The 22,294-nt window shown below is 45.1% G+C and overlaps 1 protein-coding gene across 4 annotated transcripts; it reads right to left on the minus strand.

Annotated features, from left to right (window-relative positions):
- Positions 1-616: 616 nt before the first annotated feature.
- On the minus strand, positions 617-10,683 carry LOC101103614 (L-amino-acid oxidase-like). 4 transcript variants are annotated; one of them, XM_042236715.2, is made up of 7 exons: positions 10,537-10,683; positions 8,641-8,855; positions 8,086-8,198; positions 6,484-6,685; positions 5,899-5,964; positions 5,549-5,682; positions 617-4,509 (listed from the first exon to the last, which is right to left on the minus strand). In XM_042236715.2, exons 1-7 carry the CDS (start codon positions 10,631-10,633, stop codon positions 3,717-3,719), a joined length of 1,620 nt encoding a protein of 539 aa, XP_042092649.2. In that variant the 5' UTR covers positions 10,634-10,683; the 3' UTR covers positions 617-3,716. The 4 variants fall into 4 exon arrangements, with proteins under 4 accessions (XP_042092649.2, XP_060255755.1, XP_060255770.1 ...); XM_060399772.1 differs by having other exon boundaries at positions 5,549-5,685; positions 10,537-10,609; XM_060399787.1 differs by having other exon boundaries at positions 8,641-8,747; positions 10,537-10,584.
- Positions 10,684-22,294: the final 11,611 nt, after the last annotated feature.

Here is a 22,294-nt window from a genome sequence, read left to right on the forward strand (position 1 = left end):
TGCATCATGACTGTTGACGGTGAATCATCTTGCACTGGAAACTCCAAGGGAGCTGATTTAATCCAGGGCTGGAATGGCTCAGCTGTATTCCCTAGCCCATCTGTTATATTTGTCTGTCCAGCCTATAATTCTTAGAAGATTGTCCCATTCATCACTTCCACTGGTTGCTGATCACAAGATCTACTTTCTAGGTTGAGAGGTGGGGCCAACTAAGCATGGATGGGCAGGATGAAAATATAAATGAATGCTCTGGCTTCCCAGGTGGCTCAGTGATGAAGAATCCTCCTGCCAAGCCGGAGATGTGAGTTCAACCCCTGGGTCAGGAAGATCCCCTGGAGAAGGAAACGGCAATCAACTCCAGTATTCCTGCCTAAGAAATCCCTTGGACAGAGGAACTTGATGGGCTGCTTGATGGGAACTTGATGGGGTCGCAAAGGGTGGGCCACGACTTAGCAACTAAAAAAACCTGGAAGAAAGAAGCCCTTTCTTTCCCCTTGAATGGCAACCTATGAAGATATAATCTTGGAGTTGCTTCTGACTGTATTTCTTGCCAGAAGAACGAAGGAAGCTGTATTAGATTCCTAGGGCTGCTGAAACAAATTACCATAAAATTAGGTGGATTAAAACAGCAGAGATTTATTTTCTCCCAGCTCTGGGGACTAGAAGTCCAAGACCAGTGTCACAAGGCTGGTTCCTTCGGAGCGCTCTGCGGCAGAGTCTGTTACGTGCCTCCTCCTAGTTTGTGGAGGTTTTGCAATCCTTGGCATTCCTTGGCTTGTAGGTGCATCACTCCAATCTGCCTCCATCTTCACATGGCTGTCTTCCTTCTGTGTATGTTTGTGTTCAAATTTCCCTTTTATCAGGACACCAGTTACTGGATTAGGGACCATACAAATCCAGTATGGCCTCATCTTAACTTGGTTACATCTGCAAAGACTATTTCCAAATAAAATCACCTTCACAGGTTTTGGGTCGATATGAACTTTGGGGAACATCATTCAACTCAGTATGGACCCTAACTTAGGAAAGCAGAGTCAAGAGGTGGAAAGAGAGAAGCTTAATGATGACTCATCAGTTCCTGAACCCAGTTAGTCTTGGTGAAGGAAGCTTCATCCTGGACTTTTCAGATATGCGAGCCAAAGCATTGCCTTTTCCCTAAGGTAGTTTGGGTTTGAATTCCAGCACCTGAATTGGAAAAAGCCCTGACTGACCTCATGGACTGCAGCCTACCAGGCTCCTCTGTCCATGGGATTTTCCAGGCAAGAGTACCAGAGTGGGGTGCCATCGCCTTCTCCGGACTAATCTAGAGGTACATAGATAACCCAAATTAAGTAGGCTGGGGTTTTAACGATAGACCAAATGTAGTAAGAAAATGTTTCCTCCCTCTATCCCTTCTTCCTATAAATATCCCATTTTCAAGACAGCATGCTGATCTGGAGTCCTCCTGGTAGGAAAGCTCTCCAGTGAGAGGGTTTACCGCTTTATTTACTTCTGTCTACTCGGATAAATAAGAGGTAGTAGTACCAGAAGATCCACAGTCCAGATGTTTGGGACTCCAGGTAGAAAAGGTTGTGGTTCAAAGGAAAGAGGTCCTTGGGGGTCTAAGTTTGGTCATTAAGAAAGGATCTGGGGAGAGGGAACACGTTCAGCTAGGCCTGGAAGGACAGGGCAGGTGTTAACGAGGAGCAGAGTGTGGAGGGAGCGTCTAGAATGTAATTGGCATCCTTCTAGGGGGATGTGTGGACTGGACAGGCAGAGGCAGGGAGGTGAGTTCTAATTGGTGATGAGGAGATCAGGGCAGAGAGAAAAAGTCCATGGGCCAGGAAATGTCTAGGAAGCCAGGTCCCATTTTGCAGGCTCAGAAAAGAGCAAAAAAGAACTGTTATCTCTCATCCACCCTGACTCCAGCTGAACTAAGATGTGGGCCCCCTGGCTCAGGCGCTCAATGATGGGGTTTGCTGCACTGTGGGTTCATGTGGCAAATCTGTGTTTTAACAGTGCTGTGGTTTGAGTTTGTCTGTTCCTTTCGGGGCTTCTAATTGTAGATGTCAGAAATTTGGGTGTTGTTGAAACCTTTCTCTTTTGCTTGTTACTATTATGCAAGATATTTTGTTACTATTACACACAATTGCACTCATCTCACACACTAGTAAAGTAATGCTCAAAATTCTCCAAGCCAGACTTCAGCACTATGTGAACCGTGAACTTCCTGATGTTCAAGCTGGTTTTAGAAAAGGCAGAGGAACCAGAGATCAAATTGCCAACATCCACTGGATCATGGAAAAAGCAAGAGAGTTCCAGGAAAACATATTTCTGCTTTATTGACTATGCCAAAGCCTTTGACTGTGTGGATCACAGTAAACCGTGGAAAATTCTGAAAGAGATGGGAATACCAGACCACCTGATCTGCCTCTTGAGAAATCTGTATGCAGGTCAGGAAGCAACAGTTAGAACTGGACGTGGAACAACAGACTGGTTTCAAATAGGAAAAGGAGTACGTCAAGGCTGTATATTGTGACCCTGCTTATTTAACTTCTATGCAGAGTACATCATAAGCAATGCTGGATTGGAAGAAACACAAGCTGGAATCAAGATTGCTGGGAGAAATATCAATCACCTCAGATATGCAGATGACAACACCCTTATGGCAGAAAGTGAAGAGGAACTCAAAAGCCTCTTGATGAAAGTGAAAGTGGAGAGTGAAAAAGTTGGCTTAAAGCTCAACATTCAGAAAACAAAGATCATGGCATCTGGTCCCATCACTTCATGGGAAATAGATGGGAAACAGTGGAAACAGTATCAGACTGCTTTGGGGGCTCCAAAATCACTGCAGATGGTGATTGCAGCCATGAAATTAAAAGACACGTACTCCTTGGAAGAAAAGTTATGACCAACCTAGATAGTATATTCAAAAGCAGGGACATTACTTTGCCAACTAAGGTGTGTCTAGTCAAGGCTATGGTTTTTCCTGTGGTCATGTATGGATGTGAGAGTTGGACTGTAAAGAAGGTTGAGCACCAAAGAATTGATGCTTTTGAACTGTGGTGTTGGAGAAGACTCTTGAGAGTCCCTTGGACTGCAAGGAGATCCAACCAGTCCATTCTGAAGGAGATCAACCCTGGGATTTCTTTGGAAGGAATGATGCTAAAGCCGAAACTCCAATACTCTGGCCACCTCATGAGGAGAGTTGACTCATTGGAAAAGACTCTGATGCTGGGAGGGATTGGAGGCAGGAGGAGAAGGGGACGACAGAGGATGAGATGGCTGGATGGCATCACTGACTCGATGGATGTGAGTCTGAGTGAACTCCGGGTGTTGGTGATGGACAGGGAGGCCTGGCGTGCTGCGATTCATGGTATCACAAAGAGTTGGATACGACTGAGCGACTGAAATGAACTGAACTGAACTGATTATTCAAGCTAAGGTCTGATTCTAGTACTTCCATCCTTGATTTTTTTCCCCTATCCCTCCAAATACCCTGACTCTGCTGACCCTTCTCAAGGGCTTGCAGGAGAGAGAAGCAGGAAAGGGGATGAATTTCCAGCTGGGATCTTTGTCTGGTATTTGGAGGATCCTGTTTGTGGGCCAGGGAAACTAACATTGACGTCTGGCCAGGGTCTCTGCCTCCAACTCCCACCTCACAGGCGGCTCCCTGCCAGATTCCCTCAGGGATTTCTCTTAGGGTTAGAAATGATTGTGACTGTTGGTGAAGGGTTCTATCTCTCAGTGATCTCTTTGTCCACTGCAGCCTGGATGTTCTTGGCTACCTGGAGGCCGGACTTGATAGCTGTGTCTATCCAGGCATGGGGCAGGCAGGTGTGCTCGCCAGCAAAGTGGATGCGGCCCTCTGGCTGGAAAAGTTGCTGCGAAGAGTCCACAAACTGATAGGGTGTGAACGCGGTGAAGGCACCCATGAAGAGGGGGTCCAGAGACCAGCGCTTGAGCACAGAAGAGGGGCACATGCGTTGCAGATCCTCCTTGGGAATCTGGTGCACCGCCGCCAGGTCCCTCAGGACAATATCCACCACCTGGTCCTGCTGCATGGATGCGAAGAAGAGGGAGTCTTTGCCCACGGTGTAGGAGGCCAGCAGGATGCCCTTGCCGCTGGGGAGGTGGTGGCTGGGGTAGTAGATGTGGCGGGAGGGCAGGTCTGTGATGGAGACCCCGCCGTGGATGCCGTCCCGCTCCCAGAAGGACTCGTTGCACGCCAGAACCACCTTGGTGGCACTGGTATAACGCACTGAGCGGAGCGCGTCCATCTTGTCTTGGGAGAGCAGGGGCTCAAAGGTGATGAGACGCGTCGCCTTGGCTGAGGCGGAGATGATGACAAAGTCTGCGGTGAGGGTGCGCAGGGTGGAGTTGGTTTCGCCTGTCCGGTAGGAAATCCGAACCTCAGGCCCATCTCTCACTACCTTTTCCACCTTGGAGCCCAGACGGATGGTGCCAGGCTTCAGGCTGGCGTTAAGGGCTTTGGGAAGCTGGTCAAAACCACCGGTGATTTCAGAAAACCTGTAGTGGTGAAGAGAGGGAAGCGGGGTTTGGTGGGGGGGGGGGGAGTGTGGGAGGCACCAAGTCAGTCTTCTGAGTTGCCAGCAGCAATCCCAGTCCAAAAAGGGGGGAAACGGGCCTCCTGCAGTATGTGGTGGATACTTCATGCATGCTCAGTCGTGTCTGACTCTTTTGCAACCCCATGGACAGTAGCCTACCAGGTTACTCTGTCCATGGAATTCTCCAGGCAAGAATACTGGAGTGGGGTGCCACTTCCTTCTCCATGGGATCTTCCACACCCAGGGATGGAACCTGCGTTTCTTGGGTCTCCTGCATTGCAGGCAGATTCTTTACCATTGAGCAATCTGGGAAGTCCGTGTACTTCACACACGGCACCTTAACTAACCTCTGTGAGGAAGGGTTCATTGCTTACTTTTAGTTTGGAAAACGAACACCCAGAAAAAAGGGACTTTCTCACAATGACATGTGCAATCTAGCAGGAAAGCCCATGGCTTCAGCCACCATGCAATTCTGCATCCCAGGAGGCGTCCTGCAGACCTACGTGTTCCAGCCCTTGCCCAGCTTGTGTGAATCTGAGTTGCATGACTTCTCTGAGCCTCAGCCCCCTCACTGGTAACATGACTCTGAATTACAGTGTACTTTGGCCACCTCATGCAAAGAGGTGACTCACTGGAAAAGACTCTGATGCTGGGAGGGATTGGGGGCTGGAGGAGAAGGGGACGACCGAGGATGAGATGGCTGGATGGCATCACGGACTCGATGGACGTGAGTCTGAGTGAACTCCGGGAGTTGGTGATGGACAGGGAGGCCTGGTGTGCTGCAATTCATGGGCTTGCAGACTCAGACACGACTGAGCGACTGAACTGAACTGAACTGAACTGACCTTCCAAGTGATCATAGCATTAAATGTGATCATCCTTGGACAATGCTTAGCATGGCACCTGGCACATAGGAACTACTCAGTAATCAAAGTTCCCTTTCTCTGTTCTGCGTGTTTGAGAAAGGGGTAGACTCAAGGTCTGGTCCAGATCAGCCTTACTCATTAGCTGTGAAGATCATGTCCATCTGAAGGGACTCCAGAAGGGACTTGTAGTGTCCAGCGTCCTCATTCATCACATCCCTGATCATCTTTACTCCTCCTTGGCTCAGCATCCCTTCCTTCAGCAGGTGAGCCTGCTGGATGGAAGCATCAGATAGAGGGCACAGTGTGTAGGAAGGGGCCTCAGTAGGGGCCTGGGGTAGGCAAGGTTGAAGCAGGGATGAGGGGACTCCAGGGAGGTGAAGCCTTGGGCACTGGGAGAAGGTTCTGGTAAGGAGGGGACAATCCCAGGGGTCTAGGTTGAGCACAGACCCCCTTTCATCCCTATCTTGGGACTTTGCCTCACTCACCTTGGTGGAGTAAGAATCGTAAAAGGACATCAAGTGGCTGCAGTTTAATTCTTTCAGGCTTTTGAGCTGTAGAGAAGAGCAAGGGGAAGTAACTTGAAAGTCATAGAGCCAGAGGTGGGACTTCTGGGTTCTCTGGATGATCCTTTGAAGAGGGCGGGGACTAAGAGGAAGTAGATAGAAGGAAAAGGGGAAGGGAGTTTCCACCTCCTAAATTTTCTCTTCCCCCCCAGATCTCTTCTTCATTTAATTTAAAGGTGAAGACATTTACTTCAATCCAGGAAGACTGATTCATTACCAAGGATTGGATTACCTGGTGATTCCCCTTCCTTCTACTGCTTAACCAAGGAATGGATGATTGGTCCACACGGGACAGAAGAGATGGAGCTGGGCACTAGGGCTCGGGTGGCAACATTCTTAGGGGGTGTTAGAAGGAAGATATACCAATCATAAGAGTGTCAGGTAGGAGTAAGGTGGCCTGATGGATGGTCGCCTAGCTTGCTAGGTGACTTTTGGCCAGACCTGTTTTTTTCCTGACCCTGGGGTGGCAGCGGGGGGCGGTGGGGAGAGGAAGGAGGCAGAAGTCACCTTGCCAAGGGACTGGTAGAAAAGATTTATAGCATTCTTGCCCTTTTCTCTTGGGTTCATGGAATAGCCTAGAAGCTCTGGGTTGGCCTTAATCTCCCTGGCGCGGTAGCGTTTTCTGTTGATGAAGTACCAGGTGTTGTCATCATACTGGAGGAACTTGTTTAGCTTCAGGCCCAGCTTCCTGACGTAGGTGTGGACCAACCTGGAACAGACACAGGCGCAACGTGGCCCTCATCCATGTGACATCTCATTCCTGTTTACCTCACAGTAGAAACTATTTCCAGGAAAACCAGTTTCTTCGTGTGCCCAAGGAGCCCAGACCGACTGCCGCCCCATCTCTAACCTCGGCTTCTCTTACTGCTGCATTAGTTCTTTTTCTCTTATTTTTGCACTGAGGGAGACAGGGAGTAGGTTTTCCCCATGACTGAAAGAAGGCCCTTAAGGAAATCCCAGCATAGAGAGCTCAGCTACAGAGCCCAAGACATTTTGTTTCAGACAGAATTTAAAATCCCATTTCTAAGTAAGCTTGAAAAGTGAGAGTTTTAGTCGCTCAGTTGTGTCTGACTCTTTGCAACACCTTGGACTGTAGCCCACCAGGCTCCTCTGCCCATGAAATTCTCCGGGCAAGAATACTGGAATGGGTATTCTTGGGGATCTTCCTGACCCAGGTTCTCCTGCATTGCAGGCATATTCTTTACCATCTGAGGCACCAGAGAACCCCTAAGTAAGTTTGAGGCCATATCTAAAGACACTACTTTGCTCTGCTACTGTTAATTTTTTGGTTTTGTTTAGGATAGTGTTTGTAGGGAAATCTCAGGTTTAGTTTCCACTTAAGGCAAAAAATGAGGCACGTGGTGGGGCGTCAGGCAAAGGATCTTTTTGTCTTACAAGCCCCAGAACTGGGGGCCAGGTTCTCTTCCAGATTCTGATTTAGAAATTGAGCATTGGCGCCAAGTACTCCCTTGATTTTGAGGACTTTGTCACTTCCTCCTAGGAGAACCTTAGGTCAGTCACTTAATATCTCTGAGCCCAGTTTCTTGGTTTGTAAATAGGAAAAATACAAGTATTATAGGGTTGTGAGAGTCAAATGAAATAATGCACACATAGTATTTAGCACAGGGCCAGACACATAGGAAGTGTTCACGAATGACAGCTACTACTATTATTATTTATTTTATAGCTTTAAGGTAGTACCTGGCCTCCCTGGTGGCTCAGACTGTAAAGAATCTGCATGCAATGCAAGAGACCTGGGTTGGATCCTTGGATTGGGAAGATTCCCTGGAGAAGGGAATGGCTATCCCCTCCAGTATTCTTGCCTGGAGAATCCCATGGACAGAGGAATCTGGCAGGTTCCAGCCCATAGGGTCACAAAAGAGTTGGACAACAACAAATGGTCATTATTAGTTTGGGATCTTCCACTTTCTGTATTACCCTGAGCTCTGAGCCTCGGTCATCTCCGTCAGCTGGGGGACCAGACTTACAGGATTGAATTGCATGAGTCAGTGAGTCTGAAAGGGCTCTGACACAATGGCAGCAGCCCATCCTCTACTCCTCTTAATTCTTCCTCCTTGCCTTTTGCTCCATCCCTCTCCTGAGACTTACCTGTGGGACTTTGGGATTCGCATGGGCCCCAGTTCACAGTACCAGCCCTCCTTCTCATTCCTGAATGTCATCACTCGACCCCCGACGTAGTCGCTGGCTTCCAGGATGGTTACCTGGTATCCAGGGAGGCTGCAGTCACTCCCAGAGTCATGCACTGCCTTTTCCCACCTGCCCTGGCCACAGGCTCTATTCTGGAATTCCCACTGGTAATGTGGGAATGTGCAGGATAACCAAACTGGGCAAAGTGGAGTTTCCTCCCAGAGAGACCTGAGTAACGTAGGTGATGCAGAAGGGCTCCAGGGTCGCAGAGGTCAGAACACCTCTTGGCCCTTTCTGGCTAGCATAGCCCTTCTCTACTTTTATTCCCAAAAGAACACAAGTTACAATTAGGTCTCAGAGGATGCAGTTTTTTGAGGAATAATAACTAAGGGCTAAGAGACCCAGTGGGTTATGCTCAGTTGTCTAAGGGTTGTCTGTAACCCCACTCCTTTTCTTTTTTCACCCAACGAAGCAAACTGGAGGTGAAGGACTGAGGCCCCTCCCACACCAGCTCACCTGATGGCCCGCATCTTGCAGGGCCTTGGCTGCTGTCAGCCCTGACATGCCAGCTCCCACCACCAGTATGCGCTTGGGCACCGGGGAGGTGTGGAGGCCCTCCAGGGCTGTGACAAGGATAGACTCGTATTCAGGGTCCTGGAAACACTTAGCCAAGTCCTCATAGAAGCCAAGGCAGCTGGGAGTGGCCAACAGAAGCCCCAAGATCAGGATTCCTGGGGCAGAGAAAGGAATGGGGGCTGGGGCTCTGTACCCTGCCCTACCTGGGCTGAGCTTGTCTGTGTGGATGAGTGGGAGTGATAAGGTCAGGAGTGTCTACCCAACGTGCGGTTGTAAACGTGTTTGTGATTGTGTCTGTGTCTGTGTTGTGTGGGATATGAGCGATGTGTGAACTATGCTAGCTTTAGTTGTGTGATTGTGAATGTTCACGTGTGTGGATATGATTGGAAAATCCTGGTTGTGTGCAGCTTCCTATTGGAGGGTAATATGCCTGCTTCTGAGGGTGAATGTGTGTGTGTTTGAGGTTGTCTATGAGAAAACTGCTGTGGTTGTGAGTCTGCGGTCATTGCCCTGTGTAAGTGTGCATTGTTTGTGATTTTATGTGCAATGAGTATGTTGCGGGACAGTGTAGGTCCCTGAGTAAATGTGTGGATGAATCTTACAGAAAAGTGAGAGATGTTGTAGAAACAGTGCGTGTTGGTATGTGCTTGGAGGAGGGAGAATGATATGTATGCATTTGCTTGAGTTTCAGAGAGAATTTAGTTGCTTGTGTTCTTGTGTTTGATTCTCTGTGTGTTTGAGCATGAGATGGGACTGGGGAGCCTGAGGATGTCTGTATTCTTTGGAAATGTGTGCATTTGTGAGAGGGTGTGTGTGTGTGTGTGTGTGTATGTGTGTGTGTATGTATGTAGCACAGTTCTCTTCGGGGAAGGGGAGTAGGGGAATTGTGACCACTTTCTCAATGACTCCTCATGCCCCACAGGAACTTGCTAGTCCTGTTATTCTTCTCCAGCCTCACAGTAGTTTTTTCAAAACATTCTGTGTTTTCTAATGTGCAGTCAAGATCGAAAACCATAGTTAATACATAACATAAGTCCAGAGCGACTTGGTTTTCTCCTATCCAAATAACTATTCTGGTGTACAGAGATATTCCCCTAAGAGTCTGGAACCCTGAAAGAGAGTCTGTGTGGCTCCCTTGGTGTCGCTTGCTCTAAAGGGAACAGCCAGGAGCTGTGGCACACTGATGCCCCTGCACTAGCTTTAGGATTTTTGGCAGCTGAGAATCCCCTTAATCCAGTCTTTGTACTGGCAGCACAGCTGAAGCTCTCAGAAGAAAAGGGGTCTTCAGGGGCCACCCACTGAGGAAGGGCAGGGATCCTGCTGGTTCCCAGTGCAGGCCACTCCCAATGCTAGAAGAGCCTTCTGAAGGGGAGACTTCTCAGGAAAGGGGAGAGGAGTGACCACGCCCCGTGGGACAGAGAGTCAAGCCTCCCAGCAGCCCCCAGCCCCCAGCCCACCTCAACCTCTGGACTCCATTCTCCCTCTGGGACAGGTTTTCCCATCTCCCTGAGTGATTGCCATTCTGTCTCAGTCCCCATGACCTTCCCCTTGAGTGGGCCCAACCCCCAAATGCATTCTCCAGATCTATATCCATCCTCTCGACTCACTTTCAACATCTGGACCTACCCATAGCCCCTGACCTAGCTCCCAGCCCATCTCAGAACCCACCCCTCTTTCCCTAGCCTGGCCCTATGCCCAGACTCCCCTTTGGACCCATTTCACCTTCCCCCCAGGCCACCCCCACTCCACAGTCTAGCTCTTCTGCCCTGTTTCAGAGTCCAATACCTCCTTCCTCAGGTGCCTCTCTCTCAGATTCAGAGGAAGAACCCTCCTTACCTCTCATCTTGACCATGACCCTGCAGCTCAGGCTGAGTCTGGTACAACTCTCCCTCTTTAAGAGGAGCCAGCTCCACCCAGAAGTCACTGGCCTCATCCCACTAGGCTACCCTAGGGGCCAATTGGCTGGGCCAAGCAGAAAAGCCCTGCCCTCAAGGCCTGGCTGTCAGGTAAAGATGACTGTGGTGACTCAGTACCCACCCCCCCCACCTCCCCGCCCCGCCTCATCTTCTGCATCCCTATCTTCCTTCTGGCCCATCTCGCTTCCTAGGGAAAGCCCCTTCTCCCAGCTCAGATCACAGTCAGTGATGGGAAGGGGTTGTGGATGCCAGGTGGGCCATCCCAAACCTGCTGGGACCATCTCTCAGGAAGGGCTAAGGATTGGGAATGAACCTCTGGGCTGGTTTGGAAATCCAGAGTCTGGGCTCCCAGCACAGGCCAGACCTCCTGACTGCTCTCACTAGAGAATGCCCCTGTTCCGCTGCCGTCTCACTGCAGAGCCTTCTGCTCCAAGGTGAGGATTCTGGCCATGAGTTCCCATGGGAGCGCTGGCTCTGCCTGCCCCTCTCAGGTGTTCCCTCTTCGGGCAGGGTAGAGTCTCTGGTCTGGCCCATTTGCCGTGGGGAGTGGGTGTTTTTCTCCATTCCTCTGGGCCCCCCAGGGCTTCCTTAGGCACAGGCGGGCTTCCCTGGCACTGGAATTTCTTCTTCTGGGGAATCAGGCCAGCTGGCGTGGTGCCAGAGCGAGTCTTTGTCCTCTGTGTACAGTGCAGGGAGAAGGGGCAGGAAACCGTCACAGAGCAGCGGCCTGGGGCTGGGGAGGGGGCTGGAGTGTGAGCAGATGTTCGGCAGCTGGGACACAGGACTCAGATCCTAGGCACTAGGGCGGCATTGGAGAAAGGGCGCCAGCAATGGAGTCAAACAGACTGAGTTCAAATTCTGCTTAGTCGTGTTGTAGCTGTGTGTCTTGGGACATATAGTATGCTTCTCTGAGCCGGGTTTCCTTAACTGTAAAACTGGGTAATAATACTTTCTTTACAGGGTATTTCAAGGATTAAATGAGATGATGTGTGGAGAGCCTGGCATAGGCAGGTACCTAAGCTGGTTCCCTTCTTTCCTTTTGGAGATAGGGTTTGTCACACAACTGCAATATCTCTAAAAAGAGGTAGTTCCTCCATCACAGAGTTGCTAGAAGTGGCAGATAGAATGATGTTTAAAGAGAAACTGTGTGACTGGCTGGGCAGGTCGAGGACTCTTGCTTTCTGGCTCTCATTATATTGTCGATTCTTTTACATTTTTAATAGCTTTATTGAGATATAGTTTATATACCATACAATTCACCCATTTGAAGTGAACAATTTAGTGGTTTTTAGTGTATTCACAGAGTTGTGCTGCTATTACCACAACCAACTTAAAACATTTTCATGATTCTCCAGGAAATTCAAACTGGGGCTCTGTAACAACCTAGAGAGATGGGAAAGTGTGGGAGATAGGAGGGAGGTTCAAGAGGGAGGGGACATGTATACAACTATGGCTAATTCATGTTGATGTATGACAGAAATCCAACCAATACTGTAAATCAATTATCCTTCGATTAAAAATAAATAAACAACAAAAAAAGAAATCCCATACACTTTAGCCATCACCCCCCATTCTCTGCATCCCCCTAACCTTAGGCATCCACTATCCTGCTTCCTGCCTCTATGGGTTTGCCTGGTTTGGATATTTCATATAAATGTAATCACACAATATGTGGTCTTTTGTGGCTGGCTCCATTCATTTAACATAACATCTTTAAGATTCATCCATGTTGCAGCATATATCAGTACTTCATTTATTTTCATGGCTGAATAATAGCCATTTCTGGCTGGCTCTTATTCCATTTATGACTGAATAATATTTCATTTATACCACATTTTGTTTATCCACTCATCTTTTGGGTTTGACCGTCTGGTGTAGTGGGAATTCCTAATAACGTATTTTCTCAGCCTTGAGAAATTCCACAGAAATAGAATCTGGAAAAACAGCACATATTAAGAAACTATGTTAATAATTATCTTTCACGTTTTTCTTAGAATAATAGCCTTGTTACAAACCCCAAGGCCAGACCCAGAGGGAGTATGACTGGGATCATGAAGGCATGGACTTTGGAACATCGGGTCAGCGCCAGGCATGAACACTGCCTACACACTTGCTGATTGTTCTCGAGGCTTGCCCAAAAAGGAAAGGGCCTGGGATAAAAATAAGGAAATCTGGACTATGTCAGTGTAATCCATGACATTTAGGAGTATGTCACTGAAACAGAATATGTCTTGAAAAAGATAAGGCCAAAGAAATTCTTGTAGTCTGTACTTAGGAATAAAACCTGGACTCCGAGTGGGCTCTGCACCTCAGTCCAGTGGAGGCTGCAGGTCTCCTGACCCACAGCACCAGATTTTGTGTTCTGTCTTCATTCTTGTCGCTCGCTCCCAGACCATTAGGGCAACAATCTGGTTTCCCACTTTCTAGCTGTTATACACAGTGTGGCTATAAACATTCTTTTTATGTGGATATAGGTTTTCATTTTTCTCGGGCATACACTTTGGAGTGGAATTGCTGGGTTATATGTTAGTTCTGTGTTTACCTTTTGAGGAACTGCCAGATTGGTTTCCAAAATGGCTGCACCATTTTACTTTCCAGCAACGAATGAGAGTGCCAATTTCTTCTCATTCTCCACGACACTTGTTATTATCTGTGCTTTTGATTATAGCCATCCTAGTGGGGGTAAAGTAATATTTCATTGTTTTCTCATTTGCACTTCCCCGATGATAAGTGACTTAAAACTCAACATCCAGGAAACAAAGATCATGGTATCTGGTCCCATCACTTCATGGCAAATAGATGGGGAAACAATGGAAACAGTGCCAGATTTTATCTTCTTGGGCTCCAAAATCACTGCAGATGGTGACTGCAGCCATGAAATTAAAAGACGCTTGCTCCTTGGAAGAAAAGCTATGACCAGCCCAGACAGCATATTAAAAAGCAGAGACATTACTTTGCCACCAAAGGTCCATCTAGTCAAAGCTGTGGTTTTTCCAGTGGTCATGTATGGATGTGAGAATTGGACCATAAAGAAAGCTGAGCACTGAAGAATGGATGCTTTTGAACTGTGATATTGGAGAAGACTCTTGAGAGTCCCTTGGACTGCAAGGAGATCCAATCAGTCAATCATAAAGGAAATCAGTCCTGAATATTCATTGGAAAGACTGATGTTGAAGCTGAAGCTCCAATACTTTGGCCACCTGATGTGAAGAGCTGCCTCATTTGAAAAGACCCTGATGCTGGGAAAGATTGAAAGGAGGAGGAGAAGGGGACGACAAAGAATGAGATGGTTGGATGGCATCACCAACTTGAAGGAAATGAGTTTGAAAAAGCTCTGGGAGTTGGTGATGGACAGGCAGGCCTGGCATGCTGCAGTCCATGGGGTCGCAAAGAGTCAGACATGACTGAGGGACTGAACTGAACTGAACTGATGATCAGTGACCTTGAGCATCTTTTCATGTGCTTAATGGACATCTGTATATCTTCTTTGGTAAAATGGTCATTCAGATCCTTTGCCCATTTTTTCATTGGGTTAGTTGTGTCTTTATTATTGAATTGTAAGGATTCTTTATGGTAGCTCAACTGGTAAAGACTGCCTGCAATGCAGGGAAGATACACTGGAGAAAGGATAGGCTATCCAGTTCAGTATTCTTGGCCTTCCCTGGTGGCTAAGATGGTAAAGCGTCCACCTGCAGCGTGGGAGACCTGGCTTCGATCCCTGGGTTGGGAAGATCCCCTGGAGGAGGACACGGCAACCCACTCCAGTATTCTGGCCTGGAGAATCCCCAAGGACAGAGGAGCCTGGTGGGCTACAGTCCACGGTGTCACAAAGAGTCCTAGGGGTCACAAAGGGTCAGACATGACTGAGCGACTAAGCACAAGTGTTCTTTATATTGCAGATAAAATCCTTTTCATATATATGATTTACAGATATTTCAGCCCCATTCCATGGGTTGTCTTTTTAATTTCTTGATGGTGTCCTTTGAAGACAAATGTTTTGAATTTTGAAGAATCCTTATTTTTCCTTTTGTTGCTTGTGCATTTGGGGTCCTAAGAAACTATTGCCTAATCCAAGATCATAAGACTTACTCTTTGCTGTCTTCTATAAGTTTTATATTTTCAGCTGGTATATTGAGGTCTTTACTCCATTTTGAAGTGATATTTGTAAATGATGTGAAGTAGAGTTCCAACTTCATTCTTTTGAATGGGCTATTCATTGTCTCAGCACATTTTATTAAAAGGACTATTCTTCCCTCCTTGGCCCTGAAGGGCAGGCAGGCTGCTCTGAGCAGGCGAGGGCGGATGGGGGGAGAGGGGTGGTGGGGCTGGGCGGGCCGGCAGGCAGACGACTCCGAACTTCTACGCTGCCCTCAACTGCACGCGGAAGAGCATGCAGTCTGACCTGGCCTTCTTCAGGTTCCCGTGGGATCTGGCCAGATGCCAGAAGTAGGTGGTGAACTGTAGGCGAGCAGACTTAGAAGACAAAATACCTAATCAACTAAATAAACATTATCGGCCGTGTGCCAAACACTTTGAAACTTCTATGATCTGCAGAATTAGTCCTTATGGGACCGTTCTCCGAGATAATGCAATAGCAATAGTATTCGATCTTACCAGCCATTGGAATAATCCGCATAGTAGACACAGAAAACAAATGAAAAGGATTGAGTGAAGATGAAATTGAGACAGTGAAACAGAAAAGTAGTGATCGTGTTAGTGACTCAACTTCTGAACGCCTTTTTAAAAGGCCTTGACCTGTTGATGAAACTTCTGAACAGGAACCAAACATAAGGAAATAACAGCAACGCTCAAAATTCCAGTGCCTAAGTCCATGGGATTGCTAAGAGTCGGACACGACTGAGCGACTTCACTTTCACTTTTCACTTTCATGCATTGGAGAAGGAAATGGCAACCCACTCCAGTGTCCTTGCCTGGAGAATCCCAGGGACGGGGGAGCCGGGTGGGCTGCCGTCTATGGGGTCGCACAGAGTTGGACACGACTGAAGTGACTTAGCAGCAGCAAGGAGTGGGTGAAGAGCAGGATGAAGACAATTTACCTTTAACTCTTGAAGAGAAGGAAAACAAAGAATACTTAACATCTTTATCTAAAATTTTGATTCTTATGGGATCACAAAACATACCTCTGGACAGCCATGAAGCTGATGAAATCCAAGAAAGTCTTTTTATTCCTGATAATTTTTAAGCGCTGCTAGAGTGCCAGGTCAGTTCTGGTGAAGCGATTCTGAGAAAGCGCTTTGAGACAACAGCAGCTAACACATTCTGTTCCAAAACAGCAGAAACAGATACTAGAGATCTGTGAGAGCTACATTCAGGAAGAAACCCTCAGGGAAGTGAGAGACTCTCACTTCTTTTTCATCATCACTGGTGTGGTGGACATCGCAGGGGAAGAGCACCTGCCTGTGTTGGTGAGGTTTGTTGATGAAGCTCACAACCTGAGAGAGGAATTTGTAGGCTTTCTGCCTTATGAAGCTCATGCAGAAATTTCACACTATAATAACTGAGAAATGGGGATTAAACATGGAGTACTGTTGCAGCCAGGCTTACATTGTGTCTAGTGGATTTTCATCCAAAATGAAAGTTGTTGCTTCTAGACTTTTACAGAAATGTCCCCAGGCTACACACTCTGTTCTTCTTGGGCCTTAAATATGTGGTTGGCAAAATCAGTGCCTGTTATGGGAATATCTGTCTCATTAGGACCAATTGAGAAAGTTTGTTCTTTTTTCCATCAATCACCAGAACTGCTTTTAGAGCTTGAAAGTGTAATTTTTGTCCTCTTTCAGAACAGTGGAGATAGGGGCAAAGAACTGAAGGAAATTTGCCATTCTCAGTGGACAGGCAGGCATGATGCTTTTGAAATCTTAGTGGACCTCCTACAAGCCCTTGTTTTATGTTTAGGTGGAATAAATATTGATACAAGTGTTAGATGGAATAACTGTATAGCTGGCCGAGCATTTGTGCTCTGTAGTGTGGTAACAGATTTTGATTTTATTGTTACCATTGTTGTTCTTTAAAATGTTTTATCTTTTATAAGAGCCTTTGGGAAAAATCTTCAGGGACAAACCTCTGATGTCTTTTTTGCAGCCAGTAGCTTGAATGCAGTGTTACCTTCACTAAATGAAGTGATGGGAAATATTGAAGTTTATCATGAATTTTGACTTGAGGAAGCCACAGATTTGACAACTAAACTGTTTTCAGATGAAACTCCCAGGGAAATTTCACAGAGCTCAGCACAGTAACCTGGAATCTCAGCTAATCTCTGAGAGTTACAATAAAGAAACTCTAAGTATTCCAACTGTGGAACACATTATTCAGGAACTGAAAGATATATTCTCAGAACAGCACCACAAAGCGCTTAAATGTTTATCCCTGGTACCCTCTGTCATGGGACAGCTCAAATTCAGTACATCAGAAGAGCACCATGCTGACATGTACCGAAGTGACTTACCTAATCCTGACACACTCTCTGCTGAGCTGCATTGTTGGAGAATCAAATGGAAACACAGAGGGAAAGATGTAGAACTTCCATCTGCTATTTATGAAGCCCTTCATCTGCCAGACAACAAGTCTCTTCCAATGTTTATGCCTTGCTGCAGGTCCTATGTGTTCTTCCTGTGATGACAGTTGAGAATGAGCGCTATGAAACTGGGCGAAAGCGTCTCAAAGCATACTTGAGGAACACTTTGACAGATCAAAGGTCAAGTAACTTGGCTTTGCTTAACATAAATTTTGATATAAACCACAATTTGGATTTAATGTTCGATACATATATCAAACTCTATACAAGTAAGTCAGAGCTTCTGACAGATAATTCAGAAACCATTGAAAATACCTAAGAGACTTTTAACCTAGACTTTCTCTTATATTTGATATTTGAAAAAAAAAACCCTGTAATACAGAAATTTTAAAATATCTTACAGAAAAACTGTAAGGGTAGGCCACATAATCACTGAATATCTTGACCTGTAGGCCTCCCATTGAATTCATTAGTCATTGATAATTTGCCTGTTTAAATGGCCTGTTTGAATGCCCATGCTTTGGAGACCTAACTGTTCTTCCAGAATATAGCATTGAACGTACCATGTTACATTTTTATGTGATCTCTGCTAATGACACTTTGGAATTGTTTTAGTTAAGTTGTTTTAGACATTATGTTTATCTCTGTGGATCCAATTGTCAGGTATTAAGTTATCAGATCTTTGAAAAAATAAAATTAGAGGAGGTATGGGAGGAAGGAACACATTTTGTAAAATGTTACAATGAAGCTCATGATTGACTTTTGAATAGTAGAAGTTTTAAGTATGCTATTAAAAATCTGTAAAGGACAGTTGAGAAAATTATCAGACTGTAAGAGAAACATGTGAGGTGTCAAACAAGGATTTCAGTGCAGATTTTGTCTTTTATCATATGAAGTTGAAGCAACAAGTTAAAGTTCGAATGGAAGAGCCTGCCATTGTTGTTCCACATCTGGTTATCGCTGTTTACATTCCTTTGCTGAGCCTACATCTTCATAAGCCTTTTGGCAGGTATATGTTGAACACTTCCGTTTCATGGTCAAGAAAAGGATCAGAGGCCATGGGTACTGACAACTGATTTGTCTGTTTTCTTCTGTCTTTTTCCATGATGGTATCTACTGCCTCATCTCAGTTTACAAGCAAAGCCTAGAAATCCTACAAAAATGTAGTTTATCTAGGAATAATACAGAAAATATTGCTGTTATTTTCAGTGAAGAAGATCAATTTTGTATAGCTTATTTCAACCTAAATAAAATGTGAATTTTGTTTTAAAAAAAGAACTATTCTTTCCTCATTAAATTATCTTGGAAAATTTATCGTTGTCAAAAATTGATTGACCATAAATGTGAACATCTATTTCTGGACTATCAATACTATTCTACTGAATTATAGGCAAATCCTTATAACACGAACACACTGTCTTGATTATTGGTTACTATAGTTTTGCAGTAACTTTTTTTTTGTAGCAACTTATAAAATTGGTTAAAGACTGTTTTGCCTGTTCTAGGTGCCTTGAACTTCCATATGATTTTTTTCCCCTTCCTTTTTAAAAATTATATTTATTTTTATTTCAAGGATAATTGCTTTACAGTATTGCACTGGTTTCTATCAAACATCAACATGAATCAGCCATAGGTTTACCCATGTCCCCCTCCATATGAACATTTCTCCCGCCTCCCTTCCCATCCCACCCATCAAGGTTGTTATGCATGTCAGGATCAACTTTCCAATTTCTGCCAAATGCCAGTGGGATTATGACAGCGATTGTGTTGAATCTGTAGACAATTTAGGAAATATTCACATCTTAACAGAGTTTATTATTCTGATACATGAACCTGAGATGTCTTTCCATGTATATAGATCATCTTAATTTCTTTAAACAATGTTTTATAGTTTTCAGAGTATAGTTTTGTACTTTTTATTAAATTTATTCCTAAGGATTTCATTATTTTGATTCTATTATAAATAGACTTTGCTTAATTTCATTTTTAAACTGTTTATTCCATCTATTGAAATACATGGTAAGAGCTCATGTGGTTTCTGTGTTTTATTCTATTGATATGGTATATTACATGAACTGATTTTCAAGTGTTAAACTAATCTTGCATTCCCGGGAGGTTGGGGACTTTTGCAGTTGTTACTGTCACTGACAAAGAGATGAGGCGGCCCCACACTCAAAAGTAGAGTCTGGGTTGGAAATCCTGGTGGAGCCTCGAGTTACCATGGGTCTCTTACACCCACTCCATGTACTTTCTAGAGAGCACATTCACCTGCTGGATTAGCTTCATGCTGATGAGCTTGCTGGGGCCTCAGCAAACCAGGAAAGGTCTCGGGGAGTGAGTTGACTGAGGGGGATTTTTTGGAGACCCTGTGTTGTAGGCTGAAAAATGGCTCCTCAAGGATGTCCTAAGTCCTGGAGCCTGTAAATGTTATCTTATATAGCAAAAGGGAGTTTGTGTGTGTGATTAAATTAATCTTCTGAGATGGGGAGATGATCCTGGGGTTACCAGGTGGGCTCTAAATATAGTCACAAGGGTCTTTATTAGAAGGAAGGCAAGAAGGTTGAAGGGGATGAGGATGATGCGAACATGGAAGCAGAGGTTGGAGGGATGTGGTTGCAACCCAAGGGACACCAAAGTAGCCTCTAAAAACTGGACGATGTAAGGAACAGATTCTCCTCCAGAGCCTCCAGGAAGAACCAAACTTGCAAACACCGTGATTTTAGCTCAAGATTCACTTTGGGTATCTGACCTCCAGAACTATAAGAGAATGCATTTGTGTCATTTAAGGCCACCAAGTTTGTGACAGTTTGTTACAGCAGCAACAGGAAACTAATATACTCTACCTCCTGGTTTTCTGGGCAGCACAGGTCTGAGCACTAGAACTCTTCAGCTGTGACCCTATCACAGCTGACTTCCCAGGGCTCTTGTTCCCCTGTCCCTCCTAGTTCTATCTACATCCTGAATCTCAAAACACTCCTGTGTATGCTCCTGATGGTTCCTCTGAGCTTTGCAGGTGAGACGGGAACACAGAAGTAATGCAGTCAGTCCACTAGGATTTAATTCTTGTACCTACTACTTGCGAGCTGTGTTGGTGGGCAAGTCACATCACTTTTCTGAGCCTCAACAGATGTGGGGTTCCTCTTTTCCTGTTTTGTGTTCTGGGAGAGACTGGTGCAGTGGAAACAAGCCCTTGACTCAGAACCAGGACAGCTGGATGTGGGATCTTCCATTGCAGTGCACAGATTCTCTAGTTGTGGCACGTGGGCTCCAGAGCACATGGACTTTGGTAGTTGAGGTGCGTGATCTTAGTTCCCCAAACAGGGATCAAGCCCATGTCCCCTTCATTGGAAGGTGGATTCTTAACCACCGGACCACCAGGGAAGTCCCAGTTGTTAAACTTGTAACGTCACACCATTTATAGTCCTAACCTGCCAGTTAGTGGCTATAGGACTTCTGTCACTCTACTAAATCCCTATGACTCAGTTTCTTCATCTGCAAAATCATGAGGATTACAGCACCTGTCATAGGAATTTTTAGAAATTGAAGTATAATTGATTTATAATATTATATTAGTTTCAGGTGTGCAACAAAGTGGTTCAGTGTTTTTATAGATCATGCTCCAATAAAAGCCATTAGAAGATATCGGCTATAATTTCCTGTGCTATACAGTATACCCTAGTTGCTTATCTAGTTTATACATAATATGTATCTCTTAATCTCATATCCCTAATCTGCCCCTCTCCCTTTCGTCTTCACATAGAAGACTAGTTCACTTTCTATAACTGTGAGTCTATCTCTTTTTGCATATGCATTAATGTGTATTACTTTTTAGATTCTAGATTACTATTTAGATTCCACTTAATACTGTAAGTGTTATCATACAGTATTTGTCTTTGTCTGACATTTCAGTAAGCATAATATTCTCTAGGTCCATCCATGTTGCTCTAAATGGCAGAATCTCGTTCTTTTTTTATGGCTGAAGCTGAATAACATTTTATTGTGTATATACATCACTTCTTCTTTATCAGTTCATCTGTACATGGACATTTAGGTTGCTTTCTTATCTTAGTTACTATAAGTAATGCTGTTCTGAACATGAGGGTGCATGTATCTTTTAAAATTCGTGTTTTTCTGGATATATACCCAGGAGTGCACTAGTTAGACCATATGGCAGTTCTATTTTTAATTTTTAAAGGACCCTCCACACTGCTTTCCACAGTGGCTGCACCAATTTCCATTCCTACCAGCAGTGTGCAAGTGTTCTGTTTCTCCTCTCCTCAACATTTATTATTTGTAGATTTTTTATGATAGTCATTCTAACAGGTGATATTTTACTGACATTTTGATTTGCATTTCTCTAATAATTAGTGATGATGAGCATCTTTTCATTTGCTTTTTAGGCATCAATCTGTCTTCTTTATAAAGTTGTCTATTCAGGTCTTCCCTTTTTTGATTGGATTTTTTGGATATTGAGTTATATGAGCTGTTTATATATTTTGTATATTAACTCATGGATATTTTGAATATTAAATGGATTATTGTAAGCAAAACATGTAAGAGGCAATGCTTATAAGGTTTGCTGTTATTATTAGTATCACCATCATTGTTATTATTTTGTTGTTAACATTGTTGGAGAATTCCATGGACAGAGGAGGCTTGCAGGCTACAGTCCATGGGGTCACAAAGAGTCAGACATGACTGAGTGACTAACACTTTCAGGAGATTTTCTGGTGGCTCAGTGGTAAAGAACCTGCCTGCCAGTGCAGAAGACCTAGGTTTGGTCCATGGGTCAGAAAGATCTGCTGGAGAAGAAAATAGCTACTCACTCCAGCACTCTTGCCTGGGAAATCCCATGGACAGAAGAAGCCTGGCGGGCTATAGTATACGTGGTCACAAAAGAACCGGATACAACTTAGAGACCAAACAGTAGCAATCCTATTATCTTCTCTGACCTACATGTACTTTCATTGGCTCACACAAGATTTAGTCTTGGGGGATATAAATACCCAGGAATCAAGATGCTGAGGGCATGCATGATAAGACACCTGCAACTGACTAATTATTACTACACAGATGGACAGCTCTTCCTTCAAATTTCTAGAGAACAAAGCAGGGAAGGAGCATAGAGTCAATGGAATGGGTC

Source organism: Ovis aries, chromosome 1 (assembly GCF_016772045.2).
Source record: "Ovis aries strain OAR_USU_Benz2616 breed Rambouillet chromosome 1, ARS-UI_Ramb_v3.0, whole genome shotgun sequence".
Taxonomy (NCBI): Eukaryota; Metazoa; Chordata; class Mammalia; order Artiodactyla; family Bovidae; genus Ovis; species Ovis aries.

Coding starts and splice junctions, on each gene's coding strand:
- LOC101103614 (XM_042236715.2), bottom strand. CDS start 10,633: ATGAGGCCAGTGACTTCTGGGTGGAGCTGGCTCCTCTTAAAGAGGGAG. Junction 8,199..8,640: donor TGCAAGATGCGGGCCATCAG/GTGAGCTGGTGT, acceptor CCTGGATACCAG/GTAACCATCCTGGAAGCCAG. Junction 4,510..5,548: donor ATGATCTTCACAGCTAATGA/GTAAGGCTGATC, acceptor TCACCACTACAG/GTTTTCTGAAATCACCGGTG.